The 25,535-nt window shown below is 32.3% G+C and overlaps 2 protein-coding genes across 2 annotated transcripts; both read left to right on the top strand.

Annotated features, from left to right (window-relative positions):
• Positions 1-6,830: 6,830 nt before the first annotated feature.
• LOC129614947 (metacaspase-2-like) lies at positions 6,831-11,920 on the top strand. The gene is made up of 9 exons (XM_055529931.1): positions 6,831-7,017; positions 7,131-8,024; positions 8,154-8,918; positions 9,021-9,506; positions 10,296-10,417; positions 10,490-10,893; positions 11,161-11,359; positions 11,492-11,686; positions 11,759-11,920. The coding sequence occupies exons 1-9, from the start codon at positions 6,831-6,833 to the stop codon at positions 11,918-11,920; spliced, it is 3,414 nt and encodes a 1,137-aa protein (XP_055385906.1).
• A 12,714-nt stretch (positions 11,921-24,634) lies between these two features.
• On the top strand, positions 24,635-25,180 carry LOC129614953 (SIFamide-related peptide). The gene is made up of 2 exons (XM_055529936.1): positions 24,635-24,823; positions 24,894-25,180. Exons 1-2 carry the CDS (start codon positions 24,691-24,693, stop codon positions 24,983-24,985), a joined length of 225 nt encoding a protein of 74 aa, XP_055385911.1. The 5' UTR covers positions 24,635-24,690; the 3' UTR covers positions 24,986-25,180.
• The last annotated feature ends 355 nt before the right edge of the window (positions 25,181-25,535 follow it).

Genomic DNA, 25,535 nt, shown 5'->3' with positions numbered 1-25,535 from the left:
GGCCATCTTATCCTCTGTGCTTTGATAAATCGTGTAACGGTTTCAAAAATGACTAATTCGTCAATCTCATGGTTGCAGCGGATTTATAGGTATCCTACTCAAGCCTCAGCGGTCCATTCTTCTTAATATTTTTCTTTCAAAAATAGATTTCAGCTTGGATTCTGACACCCTCAGCTCTCACACCCATACGAAGGAACCGGACTTATTTGTTATTAAGTTTACTATATCTCGATAGAATTTTCGACCTCATAAGCTTCGACTGCGCAAAATATCATTTATTGGCAGCATTTGTGCGGTCTTTAGTAGCCAATGAACAATCGTGTGTACTTGAGAATATTATTATCTGAGATCTCGTTTTTACAAAATATTTCGTTTTTTCCTAGTTTATTTACATGCCTAGATCTTTTACACTTTCATTTAATTTTGTGAATATATCTTTCATGTCGCTCAATTTTTTTGCAATTATAGCAATATTGTGTACAAAGGCACAGATTTGGACAGATTTAGTGAATATTGTCTTTTCACGATCAATTTCTCGTATTACGTAGTGGAGCATCGAGTTGAATATCAAAGAAGAGAACGCATCACCTAGTTTGACACCTGTTTTAATGCAAATTAAAGGATCCATTTGATTTTCCCTAAATCAAAACTTTGGTACGAGAATCTTTCAACGTGATGCATATAAGTTTTATTAGCTTCTAAGGCATGCCTTATATCTGCAGAATTCTACATATTTTGCCTCGGTCTCTATTGTCAAATGCTTGGAGGAATCAATAAAAAGTCAATGAACATTCCTGGAGTATTCAAGTATTTTTTCGAAAATTTGGCTCAAAGCAGAAGACTAATTCGTAGTTGATTTGTTTGCTCTAACGAAACTTAGCGTTGATAATCGGCGATTATTTCCTCTGACAAATTGCTGAGACGTGCGTATAACACATTTGTAAAAGCTTTGTACGCCAAGTTTAGTGAAGAAATTCAACGGTAGATTGTAGATTCTAAGGGAACCGAGTGGGACAGGAGTAACATCCAAGCCACCGCAACCATTTTTGACTTATTGTAACCCCCCCACTCTCCCGTCTATAATATCCCCGTCCCAATCACAAAGCCGGAGATATCCCTAAGGGAGTTGGACAACAGTTCCCGAACACTTAGGGACCCATGTCCAAGACAATTGCGGCGTCGAACAGCCAGTGCCGGACAGTCGCAGAGAATGTGCACGGCGGTCTCATCGCCACCCCCACAAAATCTACACAGGGGGGAGCCCGACTTCCCCAGCCTATGCAGGTGGTACTTCACTGGGCAGTGCCCGTGGAGAAATTCGCAATAGTGCGAACCCGGCTCCTGCTCATCCCCAGCAACTCCGCGGCGAATCCGCCACAGCACGCCGAAAGAAACACTTTCGCATGACGGCTCCCTTTCGTGTCCCGCCAGTGACGGCCGCATTCCGCCGCGAGCATGCAGGCAAGCCTGGCCCCCACGACCGAAGAAGGCAGACCGCAGAAAGGCAGCGGCTACACAAAGGCAGCCCCAGATCCCCTCCGCGCCAGCTCATCGGCAACTTCGTTGCCCGCATGGCCACTATGGCCGGGCGCCCAAATGAGCATCACTCTGTTCTTCGATGCCAATTCCATAAGTGCAGCAAGGCAGCTCCAGACCAGCTTGGATGTAATCTGAGCTGAACGGAGCGCCAGCAGTGCAGCCCTGCTGTCTGAGAACACATAGATGGTGCGGTTTCTATACCCCCCTTCCAAATTGATTCTCAGACAGATCTCTATTGCATGTATTTCGGCCTGGAACACTGTGCAATACGGGTCAAGGGCTACATATACACGCGTGTCCGGGCGGACACCGTACACGCCCGAACCCACACCCGACTCCGTTTTGCACCCGTCCGCATACCACACGCTCGAACCCGACCTAAGTACCGGACCATCCTGATCCCACGTCCATCGATCGGGAAACAGAACCCTATACCTGTGGTCGAAGTTGTACCGCGGCAGGCAGGTATCCGACATGGTTATTCTTAGAATCGGATCGCCCTCAATGAAGTCTCTGTGAGTTCTGTGGGCCAACTTTAGCCCTGCCCCGTCCTCGCCAAAGAGAAGTCGGTAAGTCACCAGCCGAGCTTCCTTCAATATATGGAGGTGCAGTGGCGGCAATCCGATCATCACCTCCAATGCAGCGGTGGGAGCATTCCGCATCGCCCCGGTCACTCCCAGGCAGGCCAGCCTCTGTAGCATTTCCAGCTTGGTCCGCACACCCGCCTGCTGAGCCCTACGGCACCATACAATCGACGCATAGGTGACGATGGGCCTAGCAAGGGCCGTATATAGCCACAGTGCTATTCTGGGACTAATTCCCCAGGTTCCCCCGATGAAGCTCCTACACGTCCACAAGGCCGCCGTAGCTCTTCCGATAACCTTATCTATATGGGTATTCCAAGAGAGACGATCTTCCAGGGTTACCCCCAGATACTTCACCTCCCTCGAGTAACTAATACGTTCACCAAACAGAATTGGGCTCGTTAATCTGTCCCTGCTTCTGCGTCTGGTGAAGGCGACCAAGGTGCTCTTGCTTGGATTTATATTTAACTCAACGCCTTTGCACCACCTTTCCACAACACGTAAATTTTGCTGTAGAAGATCAGAAATAGTGCTCTCAAATTTTCCCCGCACGACGAAGGCCACATCGTCAGCGTATCCCCAGAAGCGCGCCCCGGAGCCCCTGAGAGCAGCGATTAGATCATCCACTACAATGGACCACAGGAGGGGCGAAAGAACCCCGCCCTGCGGACATCCTTTTGCAACGGAGATGAAGAGTATATCGTCAGCTATGGTGGACTTAATAATCCTATCCTGTAGCATCCGATTAACCCATCTGCTAGTCGTCGCATCACTCCCTCGTTTGTGCAACGACTCACAGATGACATGATATGGGGTGTTGTCAGAGGCTCCCTCTATATCAAGGAAGCAGCCAACTGCAACCTCCCGTACTTCCAGTGAGTTTTCAAGGACCCCCACCAGACTCTGCAGAGCGAGTACAGTAGACCTTCCCGACTGATAGGCGTACTGAGATTCATGCAAGGGATTGTTTCTCAGTGCATCGTCCCGTATAGATCTATCAATCACTTTTTCCATATTGCTTTCGATAGAAAAGAAGTAAGGCTGATTGGACGGAAAGACCTTGGGTGGTTGCTTGGTCGCTTACCCACCTTCGAATATACTTCACTTTAGCCACCCTCCATGCCTGACGGATGTAACCCCACGCATAGCTGGCACGAAAGATTTCCAACAGTGCTCTAGCGATATGTTGGAAACCCCTTTGCAAAAATGCAGGATATATCCCGTCATCACCTGGAGATTTGAAGGGCCTGTAAGAGAACAGCCCATCTAATCCTGCCCATCGTGAAGACTAGACGGGATCGTTGCCAGTCATCCCTCCTGGGCCAGGATGCCCTCGTTTCAATGACCGCATTTGAGTGATTCCGAAGAATCTCCGAGTCAGGAAAGTGCGTTGAGGCCATAAGCTCCAACTACTGCTTTCCGTTTTCAGTCATGGAGCCATCAGGACGTTCCATTAGGCCCAACCCGCTAGCATACTTTTTGGAAAGCACCCTGGGAAGAGGCGCACTGCTGGAGAGTTCATCAATGCCCTTGCAGAACGCCCTCCACGAGATTCTCAACGGTAGTTTCCACATAATCTCTCACCTCCTTTTTTATGAATTGGAAATAGTACACTACCTAGCCATGCATTAGGAATAGTTTCTGTGTTCCAAATACTTGTATAATATATGTAGTTCCCTGTATAATTGTTCGCCTCCGTATTTAATTAATTTTGATGTTGTAGAATCTTCTACACTAGTTTTACAATTTTTTAATTTTGTAATTGCAGCTTCTACTTCCTCTGCTGATGGCTCTTCAATGATATTCTCCGCACTATAAATTTATAGCACGCTATTATCTGCTTCGTAATTCATTTCATCTGGAATTTTATTTAACAATTCGTTACAATGCTTTTCCACCTTGTAAAAATCTTTCCTTTTTCTATCGCCACTTTTACTTTTACAGCTATTCAGTCTTGGTTGAAATGGTTTAGTTTGCCTTTTGATGTTGTTATAAAACTCTATTTTCCGATTTTTCAACGTTTTCTTCTGTTTTTATTATTATATATATATAGCTACTTCTCAGGTGGTAAAAAGTACGGGTACTTCTAGAAGGGCGAGAGACATGGGACAAAGGGCATTAGATAGAGTTTTGCCTCCAGGGTCCCAGAAAAATCTGACATTGGAACTTTTTAGCCCCGAAATAGCTCTATTTTAAGATTTTCTGAAAAAATTTTTGTATAACAAAAGCACGTTTTTCTTTTATACTTTTTATAATTAGAAACACAAACCAAGAAATAAATGATACGTTTTACGTTATTTTTATTATTAGAAACACAAACCGAGAAATAAATAATATTTGAAAATAAAATGATCTCACATATTTTTGTTGCGGATAAACGAATTAATCTTAACGTAAATAAATGTCAGCTTTTATCAGACATCAGATGTTTTGTGACATCTGAATATTAATATTTCATTTGTTATTGTTTTGAACATTACGTTTCGTCAGCAAGCTTTAAAAAATATATGTACATACAGAATATATGTATGTACGTATGTAGTTAGAATTTTATTTTTATTGTTCCAAACGGAAAACTGTAAAATGCTAAATTTTAATACATTTATATATACATACATATATTTGAATAAAATTATTATTTTGTTTTTGACTAAACCTTTTCTTTATTTAAAAAAATTACATTCATATGTACATATATATATTTGAATACAATTATTATTTTATTTTAACCTAAACCTTTTCTTTATTTGAGAAATTTATTTCTATATGTTCACCCAGGCGCGGTTCTGATGTATTCTAGAATGAATTGATGTATGTAGTTAGAATTTTATTATTATTGTTCCAAACGAAAACCTGTAAAAAATGCTAAATTCCAATCCATTCATATAAACATACATACATATATTCATATATACATTCATACACATATTTTTACATACATACATAAATTATTATTTTGTTTTTGACTAAACCTCTTCTTTATGTTTAAAATTCAATCCTATATGTTTACCCACAGTTTAAAAAAAACAGGTATACATTCATAATTATGTACGTTTTTGCTTAAAATTTTATTTCAAATTTTTTGAAAAAAAATTTTAAAATGTTCAATTCTAATACATTAATGTTCATACATATATTTGAATAAAAATACTATTTTATTTATGCCTAAACCTTTTCTTTATTTGAAAAATTTATTTCTTATGTTTCCCCCATGATTTAATAATTATGTGTTTCTATATGCCAAACCACAAATTTGAATATTATTCAATTCATATAGAAAGCTTAAAAAAATTAGTTAGGAAGCTTTAAAAAAATATATACATACATATTTATGTACGTAACTATTGTAACAATTTTTTTTTTGGAAATTTTCTTTAAATTTTTATAATAATATTTATCTGTTATATATTAAAAAAAATAAAACAAAAAATTTAAACAAAATAAAAAAAATTTTTAAAATAATCCAAAAAAAGAAAAATATGAACACCATCCAGGCAAGCATTGATCCAATAACCTTCTGGCTATCAGACTACCACGCTACCTACTAGGCTACGCAGTACCTTGAATTTCCCTTTATAATTCTATATTTTATTCATATTTCGTATAACTCTTCAAAAACCATCCTATTTCACATTATATATATATTGTTACGTCACCACCATGTTTTACTCTGCATGACACGCTGAGTAAAACAGAATTGCCCGGGCATTCATCAATAAATTCAAATAAAGATTGCCCTCTACCGTTTCAATAAATAAAACCTTTACTTTAACATTTACTTGTTGTTATTTTTGATTAATAAATGACAACTTTTTCTTTTAACGTAATACGTTATGTAATATCCATTTGCAATTCATCGAACTACCTAAATTTTAATTTAATTGTAATGAGACACTAGCATTGCGCAAGTAATTATAAAAAAAATAAAAAAAAAACATTTTTATTAGAATAATAAATTTTAAATAATAAGTGAAAATTGCCAATCAAGCAATTTTCACTTTTAATAAAAAATAGTATTGGAAATAAAATCGTGGATAATTTTTAAGTAGTTAGTTCGTAAGTGACCGCCAGTGGAAATGATAATCATAATAATAATAATAAAAGCTTTAAAACAAAAAAAATTTAAAAAAAGAATTTTGAATAAAGAAAAAATTCCACAGGTAAAAAAAGAGCAAATTTTTATGCGCAACCTTTTGAAATACGTAAGTGGCGCAGTTCGGTAGAGGATCTTAATCGCAAAGATCCAAAAAGAAAAAAAAAGATTCGCAAACAAAAAATTTGTGCCTTGAAAACAGTCATAGAACTCAAAAAAAAAATTTTCCAAGTAAATTTAAAAACAATAAAAGAAAATTTTCGAAACTAAAAAAATTTTTTCTTGAAATTTTGATCTTGGAAAGTGAAAACCGAAAGTCAACTATTCAAATAAAAGTAAAATAAGTATTATCCAAATAAAATAAAATTTAAACTAATATCTACAGAAAAACAAAAACTTTAAAGTGATCTAAAAACAAAACAAATAATATTATTTAATAATAAAATTAAGATAAATAAATAACAGTCATCCTAAATAAAATAAAAATCTGAAATTAAAAATAACTGCATTAAAGTTTGAAAAAAAAAAGAACTTTAAAAACTACTTTTAATAAATCAAAAGTGGCATCTAGAAAAGAAAAAAGATTCGAGCAGAGATATCAAAAAATTTTAAATATGGCAACTAACGACGCAAATCCAGTCGTTCCATCTACATCAACCGTTCCAGCGTTTTCAGCTACCTCAGCTACTTCAGCCACTTCAGGTACTTCACCGTTTCAAGCTGCTCCACCCACTCCAACCTTACATCTGGAAATCGACCCGATGCAGTACATTCAAAATTTGCCAGAATTTAACGGTAAAGGTGAGGAACTTTATACTTTTTTAGAATTAGTGGACGATATTTGTCCTTTAATATTAAAATATGACACGAGTAGTCAAAAATTTTGTTAAATAAAGTTAAAAGTAAATTAGTAGGTAATGCTAGGGAAGTGTTAGAAATAAATAACAATATAAAAAATTGGTCTGATATGAAATCCGTTTTAATTAATAATTTTAGTGACAGTAGAACTGCTTTACAAATTTATGATGAATTGAGAGCAGTCACTTTTGATACTCATAGTGTAGACTTGTTCAATAAAATAAAAAAGATATTAAGGCAACTTAATAATAGGGTAAAGACTGATCCTAATTCCGTTTTTACAGTTGCCACGAATATCGAAACTGCTTTAAATATTTTTAAAGACAAGCTACCGGAACCAATGCGTTCTATTTTATATTGCAGAAATCCGGCTACAATCGAACAAGCCATGGATATTTTGCACGAAAGCAACTATGCATTTTATAGTCCTTTTAAAAATAAAACAAATTTCAACAAACCTAGTACACAAAACTTTTATAAGCCTACTAACGAAAATTATTCTTGCAGAAAAAACCATTCCAATTACAATAATTCTAATAATACTAACCAAACTAGAAATTATAATAACATCATTAGAAATAATCATTCTTTAAATAATAATTATACTAATCAAAATTCGCAAAATAATAATTTTAATCAAAGTAGTAGAACTAATCAGATTAGTAATAGTAGTACTAATAACAGAAATAATCATAGTTTTAATAGAACAAATTCTAATTTTAACTCGCATGGTACTCAACGCATCGAACCAATGGAGGTCGATACGAGTACCACGCGTAGAGTAAACAACTTAGAAGTTAGTAAATCGAAGAGAAACTTTGAAATAGAAAATTTTTCACTCGCAAGCCTCGAAAAAACATCGGAGCTTCCTTATATAAAAGTTCAATCAAGGGGAAGACCTTTAATATTTTTAATAGATTCTGGTGCTTCAATGAGCATCATCAACACAGGTATTTGTAATCCTATTTACAAATCCGAAATAAAACCAATCAATGTAAAAACATTAACCAATTTAATAGAATGTAGAAATAAAGTTACAATAGATAGTTTTATTGAATTTGATTCAAATAAAAAAATAGAATTCTTAGAATTAAAATTCCATGATAAATTCGATGGGCTTATAGGCAATAATATTCTATTGCCGTTCGAAGCTGAAATTAGTTATAAAAATAGAATTTTAAAATTGAATACAGGTAACGAAATCCCTTTATGCTTCAATGAAAGTGAAGAAAAGGATTATTGCGTTCCTGTACCTCTACAAAATACTGCAATATTTCAAAACGAAATATTTTTGGCACGTAACAATTTAACTAACGATATTGAAGTAGATGAAATCAGTTCTGCACACGCGACTATAGACACTAATGAAAACGTGGAAACTAATTCAAATAATAGTCCACATGAAAATTATTTGGATGATGTGGAAATACGCTCAACTGATGCTACTATTCATTCTGCGCAAGAGGATAGTACAGAATACATCCCTATTTCTGAATTACCTCTAAATGTGTACAAAACACAAATTATTATTAACATTGGGCCCCACATTCAAACTAGAGTAAAAAAGGTCTACGATAGAACGAGAAAAATATTTTACCATCCTAAACCGGATGAAAATTTCATGATTAACATCTTAAAACATCATATACCACCTAAGGGAATAATTGGTATAATGATTGATGACCTCCCAACTTACAATGAATTTCGAAATGTTTACTTAAAGCATTTTTCAAAAAATAAATCGTTAAAATTAAATAAGTGTTCGTTTTTACTTGAAGACATTTTATGTCGATATGAATTGCAAGAGCTAATTCTTGATCAACACCAAAAAACAAATCACAGAGGTATGAATAATGTTTATCAAAGCTTAAAAAATAAATATTATTATCCAAAATTGAAACAAGAAATTCAAAAATTACTCAATAATTGCCACATTTGCAATGTAGCAAAATATGAAAGGAAACCCTTAAATCTACCACTAAAAATTACTGAGACTCCTCACAAACCACTAGAAATAATCCACCTTGATATTTGGTTTAAAAGCAAAGGAAATGCTTACCTAACAGTAATTGACAAATTCTCGAAACATGCACATGTAATACCAATTAAGTCCAGAAATTGGATAGATTTAAAAAATGCCTTTATGCAATACATCTCATCTTCTGGCAAACCTAAAAAAATTATAACAGATCAGGAAAAGGGCTTTAACAGTTTAAATTTCAAAAACTTTTTAGAAAATGAAGGAATTGCGGTACATTTTACAACACCCAATAACCACTCGGGTAATGCGGATATCGAAAGATTCCACAATACGTTAAATGAACATATCAGAATTTTATACGCAATACAAAAGGAAGAAAATTTACCTATGGACGAAGATCCAGTTATAAAAAGTGTTAAAACTTACAATGAAACAATCCATTCCTCTACAGGTAGAAAACCTATTGATTTCATAAACGGTAGCGTAAAAACTACAGATTATCCTGCCATCCACGAAAAACTATTAACATCTAAAACCAAAAAAATTAATACTATGAACAAAAAACGAAAAAAAGAAAAAGCATGTACTTATCTTAAACTTAATAGAATTACCAAATTGCAACCTCTTCATAAAAGGATCCAAATCGAGAAAGAAAGTGAATCTCATTTTAAAATTAATAACGAAAACTATCCTCGTTATTTGAATCAATTCAGAAAAAAACTTAAGTTCCAAAATTAAAAATAGATTCTTCTATTATGAAGAAAAGAAAAATATTTTTTTTAACCTGACAAATCGCGCGACTTCAAAATACCATATGATTTTTAGCAAACTTCACAAAATCTTAGGTTTGATTTTCAAATACTTTCGTTACATTTTTATACAATAAGTCTCGTTACTTTTATTAAATACAAATAAATTTATGCATCATAATCTTATCATAAAATTTTTTTTTTCTCACATCTAATCTTAATAACTAAATAAGAATCTGTCAGTACTAATAATACTAACAACAACCTTGAAATTTTTTTTTATAATACAAAAAAAAAAAAAAAAAAAAAAAAAACAAATAACACAATAAAAAGATTCTGAACTCTTTATAAAACCATTTTAGCTTATGTCAGCACTAATTCGATAAAAAATTAAAACTTATTAACCCTTTGAATAATTAACAACAAAATTTTTACTTAATCATATGACATCACACATAAATTCTTGCTGAAATGATTTTGTACTATTTCAGCTCTTATTTTTATTGTAATTGTGTTTTGCAACATAACTCTCATTAATTGTTCACAAATCGAAATTAACGAATTACAAGCTGGAAATGGTTATATCTTATTACAAGATTCCGAATTAAGAATTGTAAGAAATTTCGAAAAAATATTGCATATCGTAGATTTAAATTTATATGAAGAAACTATCAACAAAATTCAGACTAATATTATCCACCTACATAAGAAGACAGAAATACCTACTAATCTTTTACACAATTTTGAACATTTAAAACAAGAATTTATGACACTAATTCCTTATCACGTAAATAAAAGAGGTTTGTTTAATTTTGTCGGTAGCGGCCTTCACATTTTAGCCGGGGTGATGGACGACGATGATAGAATAGAAATAGAGCAACATTTCGACATATTAAAAGGCAATAATGACAAAATCACTAGAAATTTAAACCAACAAGTCTACATTAATACAAAATTATCGGATCAAATCCAAAACATAACAGATCATATTAATAGTGTTCAAAGTAAAATTAAAGAAAGTATTGATGAGTTAAAGAATGATATAACAAAAATTGATTTAAAATTGGAATTGTTAAGCATTAAATTAGAGTTAAATGAGAATATTAATACTGTATTAAATCAAATAAAAAATTTTAAAGAAATTATATTAGCTAGCAGACTTGAAATATTATCAAAAAATATTCTCAGTTATGAGGAAATTAAATATTTGAATATTACTATTGAAATGTTACCATTTATAAAAAATGCAGTTTTATTTAAAGAAAATAATATTATTTTTACGCTTTCAGTTCCAATTTTTTCACAAGAAATTTGTTTTAAAACCTTAATTGTAAAAATTCCAAATAAAAATAATAGCTTAGAATTAGATACCAAAATAAATAAAATAATTACTTGCAAGCAAAGTGTTTTTGAAGATACTGAAAAAAAAATTGTAACAAAAACAGATCTAAAAAGCTTTGATGATAGTTGTATAGCAAACTTACTAAACATAAAAAAAATGAAATGTAATTACTTGAAAAATTTAACTAGCGATATTTTTCCAGTAACAGACAATGTAATTGTAACAAAAAATTTAGAAGAAACCTTATTAATTAATAATTGTGAACAACAAAACGAATTTAAAATAAAAGGGAATAATATTGTAAAGTTCGTGAATTGCAAAGTTGCTATTGATAATTTTATGCAGGAAAGTTATCAAAAAGAATATTCAGCCAAGATATTACCGTATATAGAACGCGACATAACGATCGAAAGGATAAAAACGGAATTTAACTTAGAAGAACTATACCTCAAACACATTAATAATACCGAAATAATAGAACAATTGGAATACTCTCACACAGTGAAGTGGTACACGAGTGTTGGGACCGATTGTATTATAGTAGTAGTTTTAATTTTAATTTTTATTTTCGTTATTTATTTCAAATTTCACCTCAACACTTCAAAACCCAAGCTAAATGTTGTTTTTAACAAAATCCGCACGGAGTCGGATCTTAAGGGCGGAGGTGTTACGTCACCACCATGTTTTACTCTGCATGACACGCTGAGTAAAACAGAATTGCCCGGGCATTCATCAATAAATTCAAATAAAGATTGCCCTCTACCGTTTCAATAAATAAAACCTTTACTTTAACATTTACTTGTTGTTATTTTTGATTAATAAATGACAACTTTTTCTTTTAACGTAATACGTTATGTAATATCCATTTGCAATTCATCGAACTACCTAAATTTTAATTTAATTGTAATGAGACACTAGCATTGCGCAAGTAATTATAAAAAAAATAAAAAAAAAACATTTTTATTAGAATAATAAATTTTAAATAATAAGTGAAAATTGCCAATCAAGCAATTTTCACTTTTAATAAAAAATAGTATTGGAAATAAAATCGTGGATAATTTTTAAGTAGTTAGTTCGTAAGTGACCGCCAGTGGAAATGATAATCATAATAATAATAATAAAAGCTTTAAAACAAAAAAAATTTAAAAAAAGAATTTTGAATAAAGAAAAAATTCCACAGGTAAAAAAAGAGCAAATTTTTATGCGCAACCTTTTGAAATACGTAAGTATATAGCTACTTCTCAGATGGTAAAAAGTACGGGTACTTCTAGAAGGGCTAGAGACATGGGACAAAAGGCATAAGATAGAGTTTTGCCTCTAGGGTCCCAGAAAAAGCAAGAATTCCACCCGCCCTCCCCCTTCACCCCCTCCCAAGATGCTTTGTAATCGTTTTTTACAAAATGGTACTACATCCTCTAGGGGTAATTTTTTACTTACTTTTGGTAGTATTTTAATATTGTATATGAATTCATTTTTGGAAGTGTGAGTTATAACAAAAAGTGAACACTTTCTTAAGAAAATTGTAAAGTTTTAATTATCAATAAAAAAAAGTTCATCTGGCAAATCGCATTTTTCAGGGTTCGAACCTGGGACTTTTTGCATAGAAATCGTATGCTATATGCATTACCCTATATACGTTAGCATTGGTGGTAACTCATTTCACAAACACGCATTTTATTCGCATGTATTAAAACTCCAAATACACACATGCATGCATTTTAATGGCGAATTATTTTATGCGTATATAGTAATTTATCTCTTAAAGTGCTTATTGTAAAAAGTATTTTAAGATTTTATGCGATATAACTCAAATCGAGGTTCTAAAATAAATTACTCAAAGGTATTAGATCTCAAAGGAATTAATTATTTGCTTAATTATATATTTTTTGGTAATTATTTTTCAGAACTTTTCCTATTTTAGGTTTTATCTTATTATTTATTAGAAAAAAGCATATCTATATGTATCTATATTACGGGTGTGTTTTTGAAGAAATAAAGTAAACTTAAAATATCTCAGCCACAAAATGGAACACAATTTTAAAACTACAGGCATAATACTTGCAAGGCTTGCAATGCAAGCACACACGACTAGTTTTGTTATTAAGCTCATCTCTTTTTTTCATTCTTATGATTAACTTCTTTTCGTTTTTTCTTTTCATAATTTAATCGACTACTTCCAGCTCCTGTTATATACTTCTTCCATGCTTACATTACTTATATACTTTTTCTACGCTTCATGTTTACGATCATTGAGTCTTTCGCACTCTGCGTCGTACCAGTAATTATTGTTTTCTCTTGGCTGATGTCACAGAGCCTCTGTTGAAGCCTCTTTTGTCGTTTCCTCTATTAAGTTCCTGCATATTGTTACTGAGCCTTTATATTTTCCTCTTTCAATTTTTATGTATTCCACTTGATACACTTAAATAGATTCCTTGAATTTATCATAGAAATCCTTTTCCATATTCTCAGCTTAACAAAAAAGTGATCAGAGTCTTAATTTGCTCCCCTACACGATTTTACGTAATGGTGGATTTATGCCTTTCATCGATTAGAACGTGGTCGATTGGTTTGCACCTCTTCCGCCAGGTATTTTTCCGACGTGCTTATGTATTTGTTTATGCTGGAATAAATTGGAGATACACTACTGATCCATAAATTATTTTCTAGTGCAATATTTTTCTAGTATTTCATTTTCACTGGTATACTGATGAAGAAAATGTAATCCAGACTCCTGCTTAACACTATCTTCTTTGTCAATCTTAGCATTGTAGTCGACCACAACTACTAAAATCTCATATCCAGACATGAGATTTTAGTAGTTGTGGTCGACTTTATCACATTGCCTAGATAGCTCATCATAAAAGATATCTTTCTCATCATCATTACTTTCTTCAGTTGTTGCATGCAGCGAAATTAGTGTAACATTTTGGAATTTCCCTTTTACTTTCAGCACACAGACTCTATCACTAACAGGATCGAAAAATATTACGTGATTCCGTGTTTTCTTTTCCACATAAAAACCAGTTGCATATAATCTAGATCTCTCATCACTACTGTAATAAATAGAATAATGTTTGCTTTAATGTTTCATCCACTATCTCTGCCATTTTTCCTGGTTGATTCCAATATATACAGTATGAGGTTTTCAGCCCAAGAGTGCGCTCATTAATTGGTCTGAAGTCTGTTCAGTTGCCCATTTGTCACCGTCATGGAGGTTTAATGAGCACTAGGTGGCAGCTGTCACAGTTGGGGCTCTGAAATGCTTCGCGAAGCAAACGGTCAGAGAATTCCCTGTCGCTTACGCACTCGACCACCAGCTTGTGATGATATCGCAGGTAAAAAATTGCCCCAAGACACTCATGTGGCTTTTGTCGAGAGCGACCTAATTCTGGGGGTGTCCACCTCTTCCGTCTGCCTCCCGCGATATGACTTCAATCAGCGATACGAGATAGTCCTGATCGACGCAAGTGAGGACAGGGTTGCTTTGTTTTTCGGAGTGGTTCTAGTGTTCGGTACGCTGATGGCTCCAAAACGGACTCGGGTGCGTATGGAGAGCGGCCAGACATACGGATAAGTGCGAGCTCGGTGTTACAAGCTGAAATACATGCAACTGAAATATGCCTGAGTGGCAACTTAGAAAGGAGATATAAAAATCTCACCATCTATATGCTCTCAATCAGTCGGCGGCACTTTTGGCACCTCTATCGGCTCAGGTAATAGCTGCCATTAAAGGCAGATTTTGCAATAAACAGAGTAACGCCCATTTGCTTCGACCCTTTCATTTCTGTGGACTATCAATTCCCGCCATTAAAGACAGCTTGGAATGGACCGAAATCAGGTTCTATATAAAATGGGTAAATTGGACTCGCTTTTGTGTAGGTTCTGCCGGGATGTCGAGGAGATAGCCATACCAATTCTGTGTGTTTACTTTACTCGGGCTATCAGAAGTTGCAAATGCTTTGATCGGAACTTTCTCAATGCGACAGAAGTCATGTCAAACTTCCTGAGCTATGTCTGCGGGTATTTTTTTGTGCTATGGTAGTTTAAGTGGGATATGGGTGGGCTTCAATAAGCCACGACAGACCGCGGTGGCTGGAGCGTGGAATTCCTTTGCCCTTGTCTTCGGCAATAAAAAAATATAAAAATAAAAATGACCAAGAAAGCCAAAGAAACTCTGATTTTAAGATAAGTGTTTGTGTATGTGTATGAATTATGATTTGTTGTGCTTCTGATTTTGTTTTAGATGCAAACTTAAGTTTTGTTTTAGATACAAAATCTTAACAAACAGTTTTACAGTTCTGTGAATTAAAATTTTGACAATAATTAAGTCCCTGAACTGATTTTTTCCTGTTAATATAAAATAAGTTATTGTTTGGCTAAGACTTATTCGCCGCACGTGAACCAATTTGTGATAATAAGGCAATGTGATCAGATTTTGGGTTGGTTGGAACTTACAAAACGTTACCATCATTATTGTTTAATTTATAAACTATTTCATATGAAATTGTTTACATACACTTATGTCCTTTTCACTTTGTATTTCTTTTTTCCTTCTAAGTAAAAGAAAATGTATAGATGAAATCGATACTAAGCCATAGTGAAATTTGAAAATGCGAAGATGGCAGTTTAGCACCATCGGAAGCCGTAGACCAGCTGACGAGATAAGTTGCAAAGGATTACAAAGGTTTAGCGACAATTTTATTTGGTGTAGAATCATCCCAGATAATTCATGTAAAAAACTGCACCTCAAAGCAAGCTTGGGAAATGCTATAAAGGGCATATCAATCTAAGGATCCAGCGTATAAAGTTTCACTCTTTAAACGATTTATTAGTCTAAAGATATCTGAAAATTAAGATATGGCATGTCATATAAAATTTTTTTGAAATTACATATAAATTAGCTGAATTAGAAAGCAAAATCGAAATTCAAGATCAATTTCTGTAACTATATTACTTTCAAGTTAGCCGGTATATATTGTTTTCAAGTTTTATAAGTGTCTATATTCTTAAAACCAAATTGGTGGATGTAGAATGTAAAAAAAAGTCATTTGAATGAAAAGTGATGGTGTCAAATGAGCATTCTTAAAATAGTAAATATCAACCCAGTCAGTCAAAGTCGATTCAATCGCAGCTAAGTTCCTTGCAGTTGACTTAATCGCTACATTTGTAGAAAAGGACCCATTATGCGTCAAATTGAAAAGAACGTGAACGCCAACGATCTAAAAGATAAAATACAACATTTTCTATCTAAATATTAATGCATATTTAGCAGCTTTATAGCTCAATCCAAACATGTACAAATTTCATAATGGAACTACAAATATCCACATATTTGGATAGGGCATTTCTTCTATTATGTTCAATATTAATGCACATTTAGCAGCTATGTAGCTCAACCCAAACATGTGGATATTTGATATCTTGTGAAACTACAAGCTATACGTGCTGCAACAAAAATTTATTTACAACTACAGAAACTTTTTCTGAAAAAGTAAAACTAGGAAATAAAAGTCTTATTAAATACAAAATTTTGTGAAACAGAATTTAAAAAAGTAATGTTTGTTCCGCTATTAGCATTAATTCTACATCATTAACAAAAGCATGCGAAAACGGATTAATTCTTGAAATTAAAAATGAAAAAGCAATTATAAAAAACAAATCGAGGCAAATAGTTATGAAGAAAAAACGGCTTGTGTATTTTTGAAATGAAACAGTATGAAACAATTAATTAAAAGTTGTACTTTAATTTATGAAAATTCACCAATATTTCGATTATGGCGCGAGAGATTTGAGCACATAAAACCAAAAGGTTTATCTCGAAACTTGCTGAAATGGAAACATGACTTGTTTACCATTTATATCGTCAACTACAAGAGCAATTGAAATTTTAGTGCTAATACACAGTGACTTATGCGGATCGATACGAACTAGGTCATTAGGCGGTGCAAAGTATTATTACCGACCGCATTGTGTATGCAATAGGTAGGTTATGTGATGGCAACAAATTTTGCATATCGAGTTTTCGGTTTGAATGCACTTTTCCATAGTAGGGAAGTGTAAGTAAACTATTTTTAGCAACCTGTCGGTCTGTCGGTCTGTGTGTGCACGCGTGTATCTCAAGTTCGGCTGAACCGATTTTGATGAAATTTTATATACAAGTTTATTTCCACCATGGCACGGATTGATCAATTTTTGGGATATATCAGGCCTCGGGAACTGCACTTTTTAGCGGGCCTGTTTTACATTTTTGACTATTTTGAAGAAAATATTCAACCGATTTACTTAAAATTTCATATATAAGCTTTGCTCGACCGTCCGCAAAAATTCCTATGTTTTGGAAGAAATCAGGCATCGGCAAATAGACCTTTACTACGGGCCAAATATACATTTTTGTGTATATAAAGAGAAATAATCAACCGATTTCATTGAAATTTAATATATGAATTCTTCGTATTAAAACAATGAACATATAAATTTTTGGAAAGATCAGGGCTCGAAAACTGATTTGCGGGCCGATTTTACATTTTTCACCATCTTGAGGAAAATATTCAACCGATTTACTCGAAATTTCATGTATGAGCTTTGCTCGACCGTCCGCAAAAATTCCTAACTTTTGGAAGAAATCAGGCATGTGCAACTGGACATTTACTACGGGCCAAATATACGTTTTTGCGTATATAAAAAGAAATAATTGACCGATTTCATTGAAATTTAATATTTCAATTCCTCGTATTAAAAAAATGAACATGTAAATTTTTTGGAAAGATCAGGGCTCGAAAAGTGGTTTGCGGGCCGATTTTATATTTTTCACCATATATACGGAACGAATTGATGGAATTTCTTGAAATTTGATATTTGAGTTCTGGTTATTACCGAAACTAACTGGTGGGCATTTCAGGGAATTCGGGTAGCACAAAACGAACCTGTACTAAGAGCCAAATTTACATTTTTCTAGGTTTGTTAACTATAAGCGTACTAATGTCTTAAAAATTGGAAAGAAGTATTTAACAGACATTTTTTTAATATTCTGTAACACTTAACTAGACAATACACAAGGCGGTCGGTTATGTGCTGACCACATCAGATTTTTTTTTAATTGCAGACGATTTTTCCCGAAAATATTTTGTATATTTTGTTAAAGAAAAAAATAAAGCTTTTAGTTGTTTTAAAAACTCAAAGCTTTATTAGAAAACCATACTTGAAAGAGAGTTTAAAGTATAAGAGCCGACAATGGTGGTGAATATTTAAAGCATAATCTAAACAATTTTGGGCAGAGAGTGGTCTGCAACGTCAATTGCCAGCTTCGAACACCACAAAAAAACACATTATGTTAAAAGATGAAACTAATCTCCAATATAACTTATTAACTGCTAAGGATGCTTTAAATCGAGAAGATTCAGAAATGTGTTTAAAACCAATGAAATTGGAATATTACGCTTTAATAAAAAATAAAACCTGGGAGTTTGTCGACTTTTCCGAATCTAAAGAAATTATTAAATCGCAAGGGGTTTTTAATATATTTAACATTTAAAATCAGTTAAACAAGTTTGAGGTACTTAAATAGCACAATAAATTTCAAGCTTATTTTTGCAAAATTTGGAGAGTTTTTTAAAGCTTATACGAACATACTGGATATGTTTTTTTTATCGGAGGCGGTACAATTGTTGTGGGAAACGAAGAAACACACTTTAATAGCGTTAAGCAGCACAGAAGTAGAATATATGGATTGTCTGCCACTACTTAAGAAGCTATATATTTAAAAAATCTAATTTGTGAACTGAGATACTCATAGTTGGTAAAGCATCCAACAATAGTTTATAGAAATAACTTAAGCTTATGCCAATTATGTTAGAGAGCGTACCAGAAAAATATAAATGACTTACGTTACATCGCAACAGAAAAAATAACACCAGATATCTTCAGCAAAAACTTAATCAAAGCAGCAAAAATTTACTAAATTATCTGAATAAATTAATTAATTCGTTATCTTTTTTGGTGTAGTTTAGAAGAGTTTAAACTTCACCATGACTATTGTTTAATTTCTAATTTATTCCATATGAAATTATATACATATACGAGTACTTATCTCCTTTTAACTTTGCATTTTTTTTTCTATATACATACAATTAAATGAATATTTATTCATTTAACTGTATACACTCTTACTTCATATTTTGAATAAAACACATGTAAAATATAAAATATTAATCTTTTATTGCTAACAGAGTTCTCATATAACTAATTTAAAATCAACCTGCAGAAAACCAGTAGAATTATAACTGAACATTGTCGTAGAGCGTTAAGAATAGTATAACCATTTAATTTCAAACAATCTACAAGTGTTCACGTATTCAGATTTTCGTGTTTCAAAAAATCAAAATTAAAATCGTCGACCAAGCAGTATTTTTGTTATTGTGCGTAAGTTCACCTATTGCTACAAAAAATCAGAATCAGAATTGTCGGTGCTTGAACATCGATAAACTCCCAGCATCCCTTAATACTCCCGGAATTTTTACAATTAAGTTGCTACTATCCAAGTTTCCATAAATTATATTACAAAATACTTCTTCATCCACTTTATCTAATTTTTTTAATAAACTTTAACATAGTGTTTTAAATGAGGCAGAATCTTAAATAAAATTATGAATTACTCATTTCAAAAGAATTGTTAGTATTATAGATATTAAAAATAAGAAAAAGATAACGAAAAAATCCATTATTTAACGAAATTAAAATCTTAAAAGTAAAAAATTTGTATTATTAACAAAATTTGGTCTTCTAAGGTGCTGTATTCATATTCATCACTGCTGGTGATTCAATGAACCTACTACATTTTTTGATGAATTATCTTCAAAGAGTTTTGCCAATAAAGTGTCTACAGGTTCCTTATTTTTTATAATAATTTTTTCCGAGGTATTGTCAAATTTAGCGAAAACTTTTTGATGAATTATCTTTAGGTTGTTTTGCCAACAAAGTGTCTACAATTCTTTATTTTTTAAAAAAATGTTTTACGAGGCATTATCAAATTTAGCGAACGCTTTTTCAGCTGATGTATAGACAGACAAGTATTCTACATTTTTGAAATTTTGCATATTTGAAGATTTCCACAGTATTATTGGGTAACACATCGAATATTCATAAGTTTTTGTATTCGAGTAGGTCTTTTAAAACCTTTTTTTCCTCATAAACAAAGATTTTTTCATATTTGGGATAAGTTCCATTTTTCCAAGTGCTTTGTTCTAATCGGTATAATTTTTTACTTTCACAGTATGTCGCTTTAATACTACGACAATCCTTATGTTTTCAAACATTTACACCAGCACTTACGCCTTTACCGCAGCAGTAACTTTATATACAATTTCTAAATTGGTAATCAAAAAATCAAAATGAATTTTGAAAATTATTTGCTTATTAACATTTGCACGTTTAAGATTATATGCACATTTTCATAAATTTATAATTTCATTATTAAACATTTTATTTAGTTCCTTATACCTTTATTTTTATCCACTAATTTTTGTTAGCTCTTTGCTAATATCATGATACTTCTCATAAAAAAATGTTACAAGGTTACACAAATTTTATATTTTTTCTGCAATATATTTGAGTTTGGATATAATGATATCATACTCTACATTCAAATTGCATTTTTCATTGGTACAGTTATGTTTAGTAAAGTTTTCACGAAATTTCTGTCTACACTTATGGTATTTGACAGATACTTTTTCATTTCCAATTAAACTTATGCAAGTTTTTCTTTAAATTTTATAGTATTTTAAATGTACTCAATCAAATGTAAATTGTGACCCTCCTCATCGCTTGACACAATATCCACAATGCAAATTTTAAATTTGCTTCTTTTTTGAAAAAAATTAGACGACTTTTTTTTATTTCTTTCTTTAATTTTTTTCAAATTTCAAAAGCCGTTTCAAAAAGTATTTATTTAAAAAACTAAATTGGGTTCTAGAATATTTTCTTAGTTATACTGCATAATGGTGTCTTAGTGATTTGCATATGCAAAGGGTCTAGTTCTAGGAGATATAATTGCCAGTTTGTCACGATTTCAATAAGAAAAATGAGAAAAGTGTTATCTGTGTAACCGGACGCATCTAAGCAGTACAGCCCTTCACTTTGGTTTGTACCTTTGTTTTATTATAATTACGATTGCGATATATCAATATCAAAAAAAAGAAAAAAAAACATATTTAGCAAGTCACGATTAAAAAGATTGCTCTCGTTCCAAATCATGATCAAGATAATAATATTTCTCTGTAAGATACACATATTTCTCTGTAATAAAATTTACGTATCGGCAGCAAAGTTTAGGATGTTGAATTGAATTTCCAAATTAACCACTCTCTGCAAAATGCTAGCAAAATATTTTATGTTGCTAGAGCAGCATTTCTCTGTAGTTAATCTCCCTTTCATGTTATTATACCTACGAGTTCGCTAAATATCATATTAATCTTCCCTATTTTTTTGAAGTTGTGAGCTCCTTTATACTTTTATACAAACAAAGTGTTACCGTAATCGTAAGTATAATAAAAATATTTTTTTTTAAATCATTAGATTAATATTTCTCTCAAATTTATGCAAAATTTATTTTGTGGTATAATTCATGTTTTAGGTTTAAGTTGAAGATAAATGTGCTATTTGCAAGATTTAATTTAAGGGAATTGAGCTTTCCAATCATAAAACCAACTAAGAAGGATTAAGGACATTGTCCTCCCCTTTCCAAATTTTATAACTTCTCATTTTCAGAAGAAAATCAGCTTTGATAAAGTGCATATGTAGCGCACGAAATATAATTAGCAAAAAATAAAAAAAGTATTTTATTCCGAATAAAAGAAAGTTTTCTTTTCACACCAATAAAAAAAAAATCTGACGTGGTCAGCACATAACCAACCGCATTGTGTATTGTCTAGTTAAATGAAAGTGTTACAGAATATTATAAAAATGTCTGTTAAATACTTCTTTTCAATTTTTAGGACTTTAGTAAGCTTATAGTTAATATACCTAGAAAAATGTAAATTTGGCTCTTAGTAAAATTTCGCACCCGAATTCCCTGAAATGCTCGCCAGTAAGTTTCGGTAACAACCAGAACTCAAATATCAAATTTCAAGAAATTCCATCAATTCGTTCCGTAGATATGGTGAAAAATGTAAAATCGGCCCGCACCTCAGTTTGCGAGCCCTGATCTTTCCAAAAAATTTACATGTTCATTGTTTTAATACGACGAATTCAAATATTAAATTTCAATGAAGTTGGTCAATTATTTCTCTTCATATACACAAAAATGTATATTTGGCCCGCAGTAAACGTCCAGCTGCCGATGCCTGATTTCCTCCAAAAGCTAGGAATTTTCACGGACGGTCGAGCAAAGCTCATATATGAAATTTCAAGTAAATCGGTTGAATATTTTCTTCAAAATGGTGAAAAATGTAAAATCGGCCCGCAAATCAGTTTTCGAGCCCTGATTTTTCCAAAAACTTTATATGTTCATTGTTTTAATACCAGGAATCAATGAAATCGGTTGATTATTTCTCTTTATATACACAAAAATGTATATTTGGCCCGTAGTAAACGTCTAGTTGCCGATGCCTGATTTCTTCCAAAACATAGGAATTTTCGCGGACGGTCGAGCTGAGCTTATATATTAAATTTTAAGTAAATCGGTTGAATATTTTCTTTAAAATGTTCAAAAATGTAAAACAGGCCCGCTAAAAAGTGCAGTTCCCGAGGCCTGATATATACCAAAAGTTGATCGATCCGTGCCATGGTAGAAATAAACTTACATATAAAATTTCATCAAAATCGGTTCAGCCGATCTTGAGATATACGCGTGCACACACAGACAGACAGGCCGACAGAGCGACAGGTTGCTAAAAATAGTCTACTTACACTTCCCTACTATGGAAAAGTGCATTCAAACCGAAAACTCGATATGCAAAATTTGTTGCCATCACATAACCTACCTATTGTATACACAATATGGTCGGTAAAAAAGAATTATATTTCGGAAAAATTATCAACCATTGAAAAAAAAAAATTTTTGAAAAATTTGTTAATTGGTATGACCAAGTTAATAATTACACTACTTAATCCTATCTTAAATATTTACTTGAAATACACCGATAACCAAAATTTAGTCAACTAGTAAAACTTTGATTTGGAAAACTAATTAATATTTGAACATAGTAATTGAAAAATAGTTTCCGAATAGATCGGAGCACGTGATGAAATTGTATTTGCCAAAACTTGTGTTGCTGAAAATTAACAAGCTTTTTATTTAGTTTTAATTTAGATCGTAATAATTGAAAAACTAAAAATTAATTAACGATAAAATGAATAGTATAAACATACGAGTACACATGGATGATAATTATATATGTACATATGTTCACTTTTTCCCTTTGTTGATCTACATAAAATCCCAGTGGTTGCATATTGTTTTAGCAAATTATTAAACAAGAATGTTTTATAATAAAAGAACAATTATATTGAACTATTTTATTGAATTGGGACTTTGAAATGGAACCTTAATAATTATTATATTTCTTAACAGAAATCTAATTTTTCAAAAATAAGGCAATAGTACAATATTGCTTGGTAAAACCAAATGCCAATATTAATATGTATTTTAGAAAAGTAACCATAGGATATTGACAAATACTTTCAAATTCCTTGATAATAAAAAAAAACTAAATAGTGGAAGATCATGGTACTAATTTGCATAATTTAACAGAACTTTTTAACAAAAAAATTTAATTTTCCACTGGTACAGTGTGGTTAAAATTTTTTGTTTCTTTACTTTATAAAATGTGTTTCGAATCAGGTGATGAGAATAAAAGCAAATATAAAAGCAAATTTTAGTATGCTATTTCCAGTGACATTGTCAATAAATTTTCGGTAATATGCTATTACTATATGATAAAACTTTTGATATTTAACATTGTATTAGAAAGTTTTGAACAAGAGAGTTTCAAAAAACAACAAAGCAGTTTCAAAACATATGGAAATATATGATACACTTATGGAAGAAATTTTTCAAGCATATTAGACAGGTTCTAAAATGCATAAGAGACCACTGTAGTGGATATAGGAAGCTAAATGAGTATAATAGATTTTTCTTAGACAAAATGATCATTTAATTTAAATGTAAATAATTTTCGCATGCCTAGTCATGTGGACAAAAGTGTACATATTAGCAAAAGTATTCAAAATATTAATTTTTCCTTGAATGTAATCAATTATTTTGTTATAAAAATTCAGAAACATTTATATATTTACTTATGATGTGAATCACCACAATATGTTATATGTGTGGGAGATCTCCCTTAAGAAATTTGCAATAATTGAAAATAAAATAACCAATAATTATAGAAACAAAGTATAATTCAATTGTAGAATTTTTAACCTTTCAGATGAAAAAGTGGTATATAAAAAGGATGTGTGAACTCAATTTGTCATCAGTTGTTTCCTGAAAATTATCAGCTTAACAAAGAAAAATAAAGAAAAACATAACCGATTTTTAACTATTAAACATGATTTCTATTAGATTTTCTGTATTATTCGCATTTTGTTTATTCTTAAGCATAAGTTTTTATGGAACAGTGGAGTCAACTTATAGAAAACCACCTTTCAATGGAAGCATATTTGGAAAACGAAGCAACACTGGTATAATTTTTTCATTTAAATAATTAAAAGAATAAAAAGAACAAAATACATATTTTTCTATTTTATACAGAGTACGAGAGCAATTCCAAAACGTTGGCAGCCCTATGTGATTTTGCTATAGATGCATGCCAATCGCTGTCTCCCTTTTCCCAGGAAAAATAAGGTACAATGCGATATTGTAAATAACGCAACTCCCAACAAAGCTTTTGCATATTTGAATATATTTCATAAAAGTTACCTAGAAAAAACGAGAGAGGGGTTCCCAGTTTCGTTTTTATTAAGACTTCTGTTATCTTTAAGCTCTTTCGATTGCATTAAATTAATCTTCATTTAATAAAAAAATATTTTTTTTAAAACTAAAAAAAGGGTGTTTTAAGTTCGTCATGAAATATAGCAATTTCTTAGTTAGAGGACCAGTCCAATGGCTCTAACATTTACATTTGCTAAGTCGAAAGCCACTGCAAGAAGTAGAATCCTAGAAACTTTTGCCTTGGGTTCGCAAGCGCCCTCCTACAGGAGTCGTGTGCAGGGCGTTCTTCGGCACATTCGCCAATCAGACAGTGTCCAGTTAGAGCCCCCTATCACCGCGTCAATATCCATGCGTCGGGGAGATACAAGGGATCTGTGCAACACAAGTGGTACTTGGGACACAACTTCCTTATCGCGTTACACGTCGTTCTATTGGCCCACCTGAGGTTGGTACGTTTGCCTA

Source organism: Condylostylus longicornis, unplaced genomic scaffold (genome assembly GCF_029603195.1).
Source record: "Condylostylus longicornis isolate FDR11 unplaced genomic scaffold, ASM2960319v2 ptg000130l, whole genome shotgun sequence".
In the NCBI taxonomy this organism is placed as follows: domain Eukaryota; kingdom Metazoa; phylum Arthropoda; class Insecta; order Diptera; family Dolichopodidae; genus Condylostylus; species Condylostylus longicornis.
Note: the sequence above shows the minus strand (reverse complement) of the source record. Positions and strands in the feature narration are given on the sequence as shown.

Excerpts from the sequence above, each read along its gene's own strand:
- LOC129614953 (XM_055529936.1), top strand. The coding sequence starts at position 24,691 with ATGATTTCTATTAGATTTTCTGTATTATTCGCATTTTGTTTATTCTTA. Across the intron at positions 24,824-24,893 it reads TGGAAAACGAAGCAACACTG|AGTACGAGAGCAATTCCAAA; the intron begins GTATAATTTTTT and ends TATTTTATACAG.
- LOC129614947 (XM_055529931.1), top strand. The coding sequence starts at position 6,831 with ATGGCAACTAACGACGCAAATCCAGTCGTTCCATCTACATCAACCGTT. Across the intron at positions 10,418-10,489 it reads AAGATTCCGAATTAAGAATT|ACTAATATTATCCACCTACA; the intron begins GTAAGAAATTTC and ends AACAAAATTCAG. Across the intron at positions 10,894-11,160 it reads TTGTTAAGCATTAAATTAGA|CTTAGAATTAGATACCAAAA; the intron begins GTTAAATGAGAA and ends TAAAAATAATAG.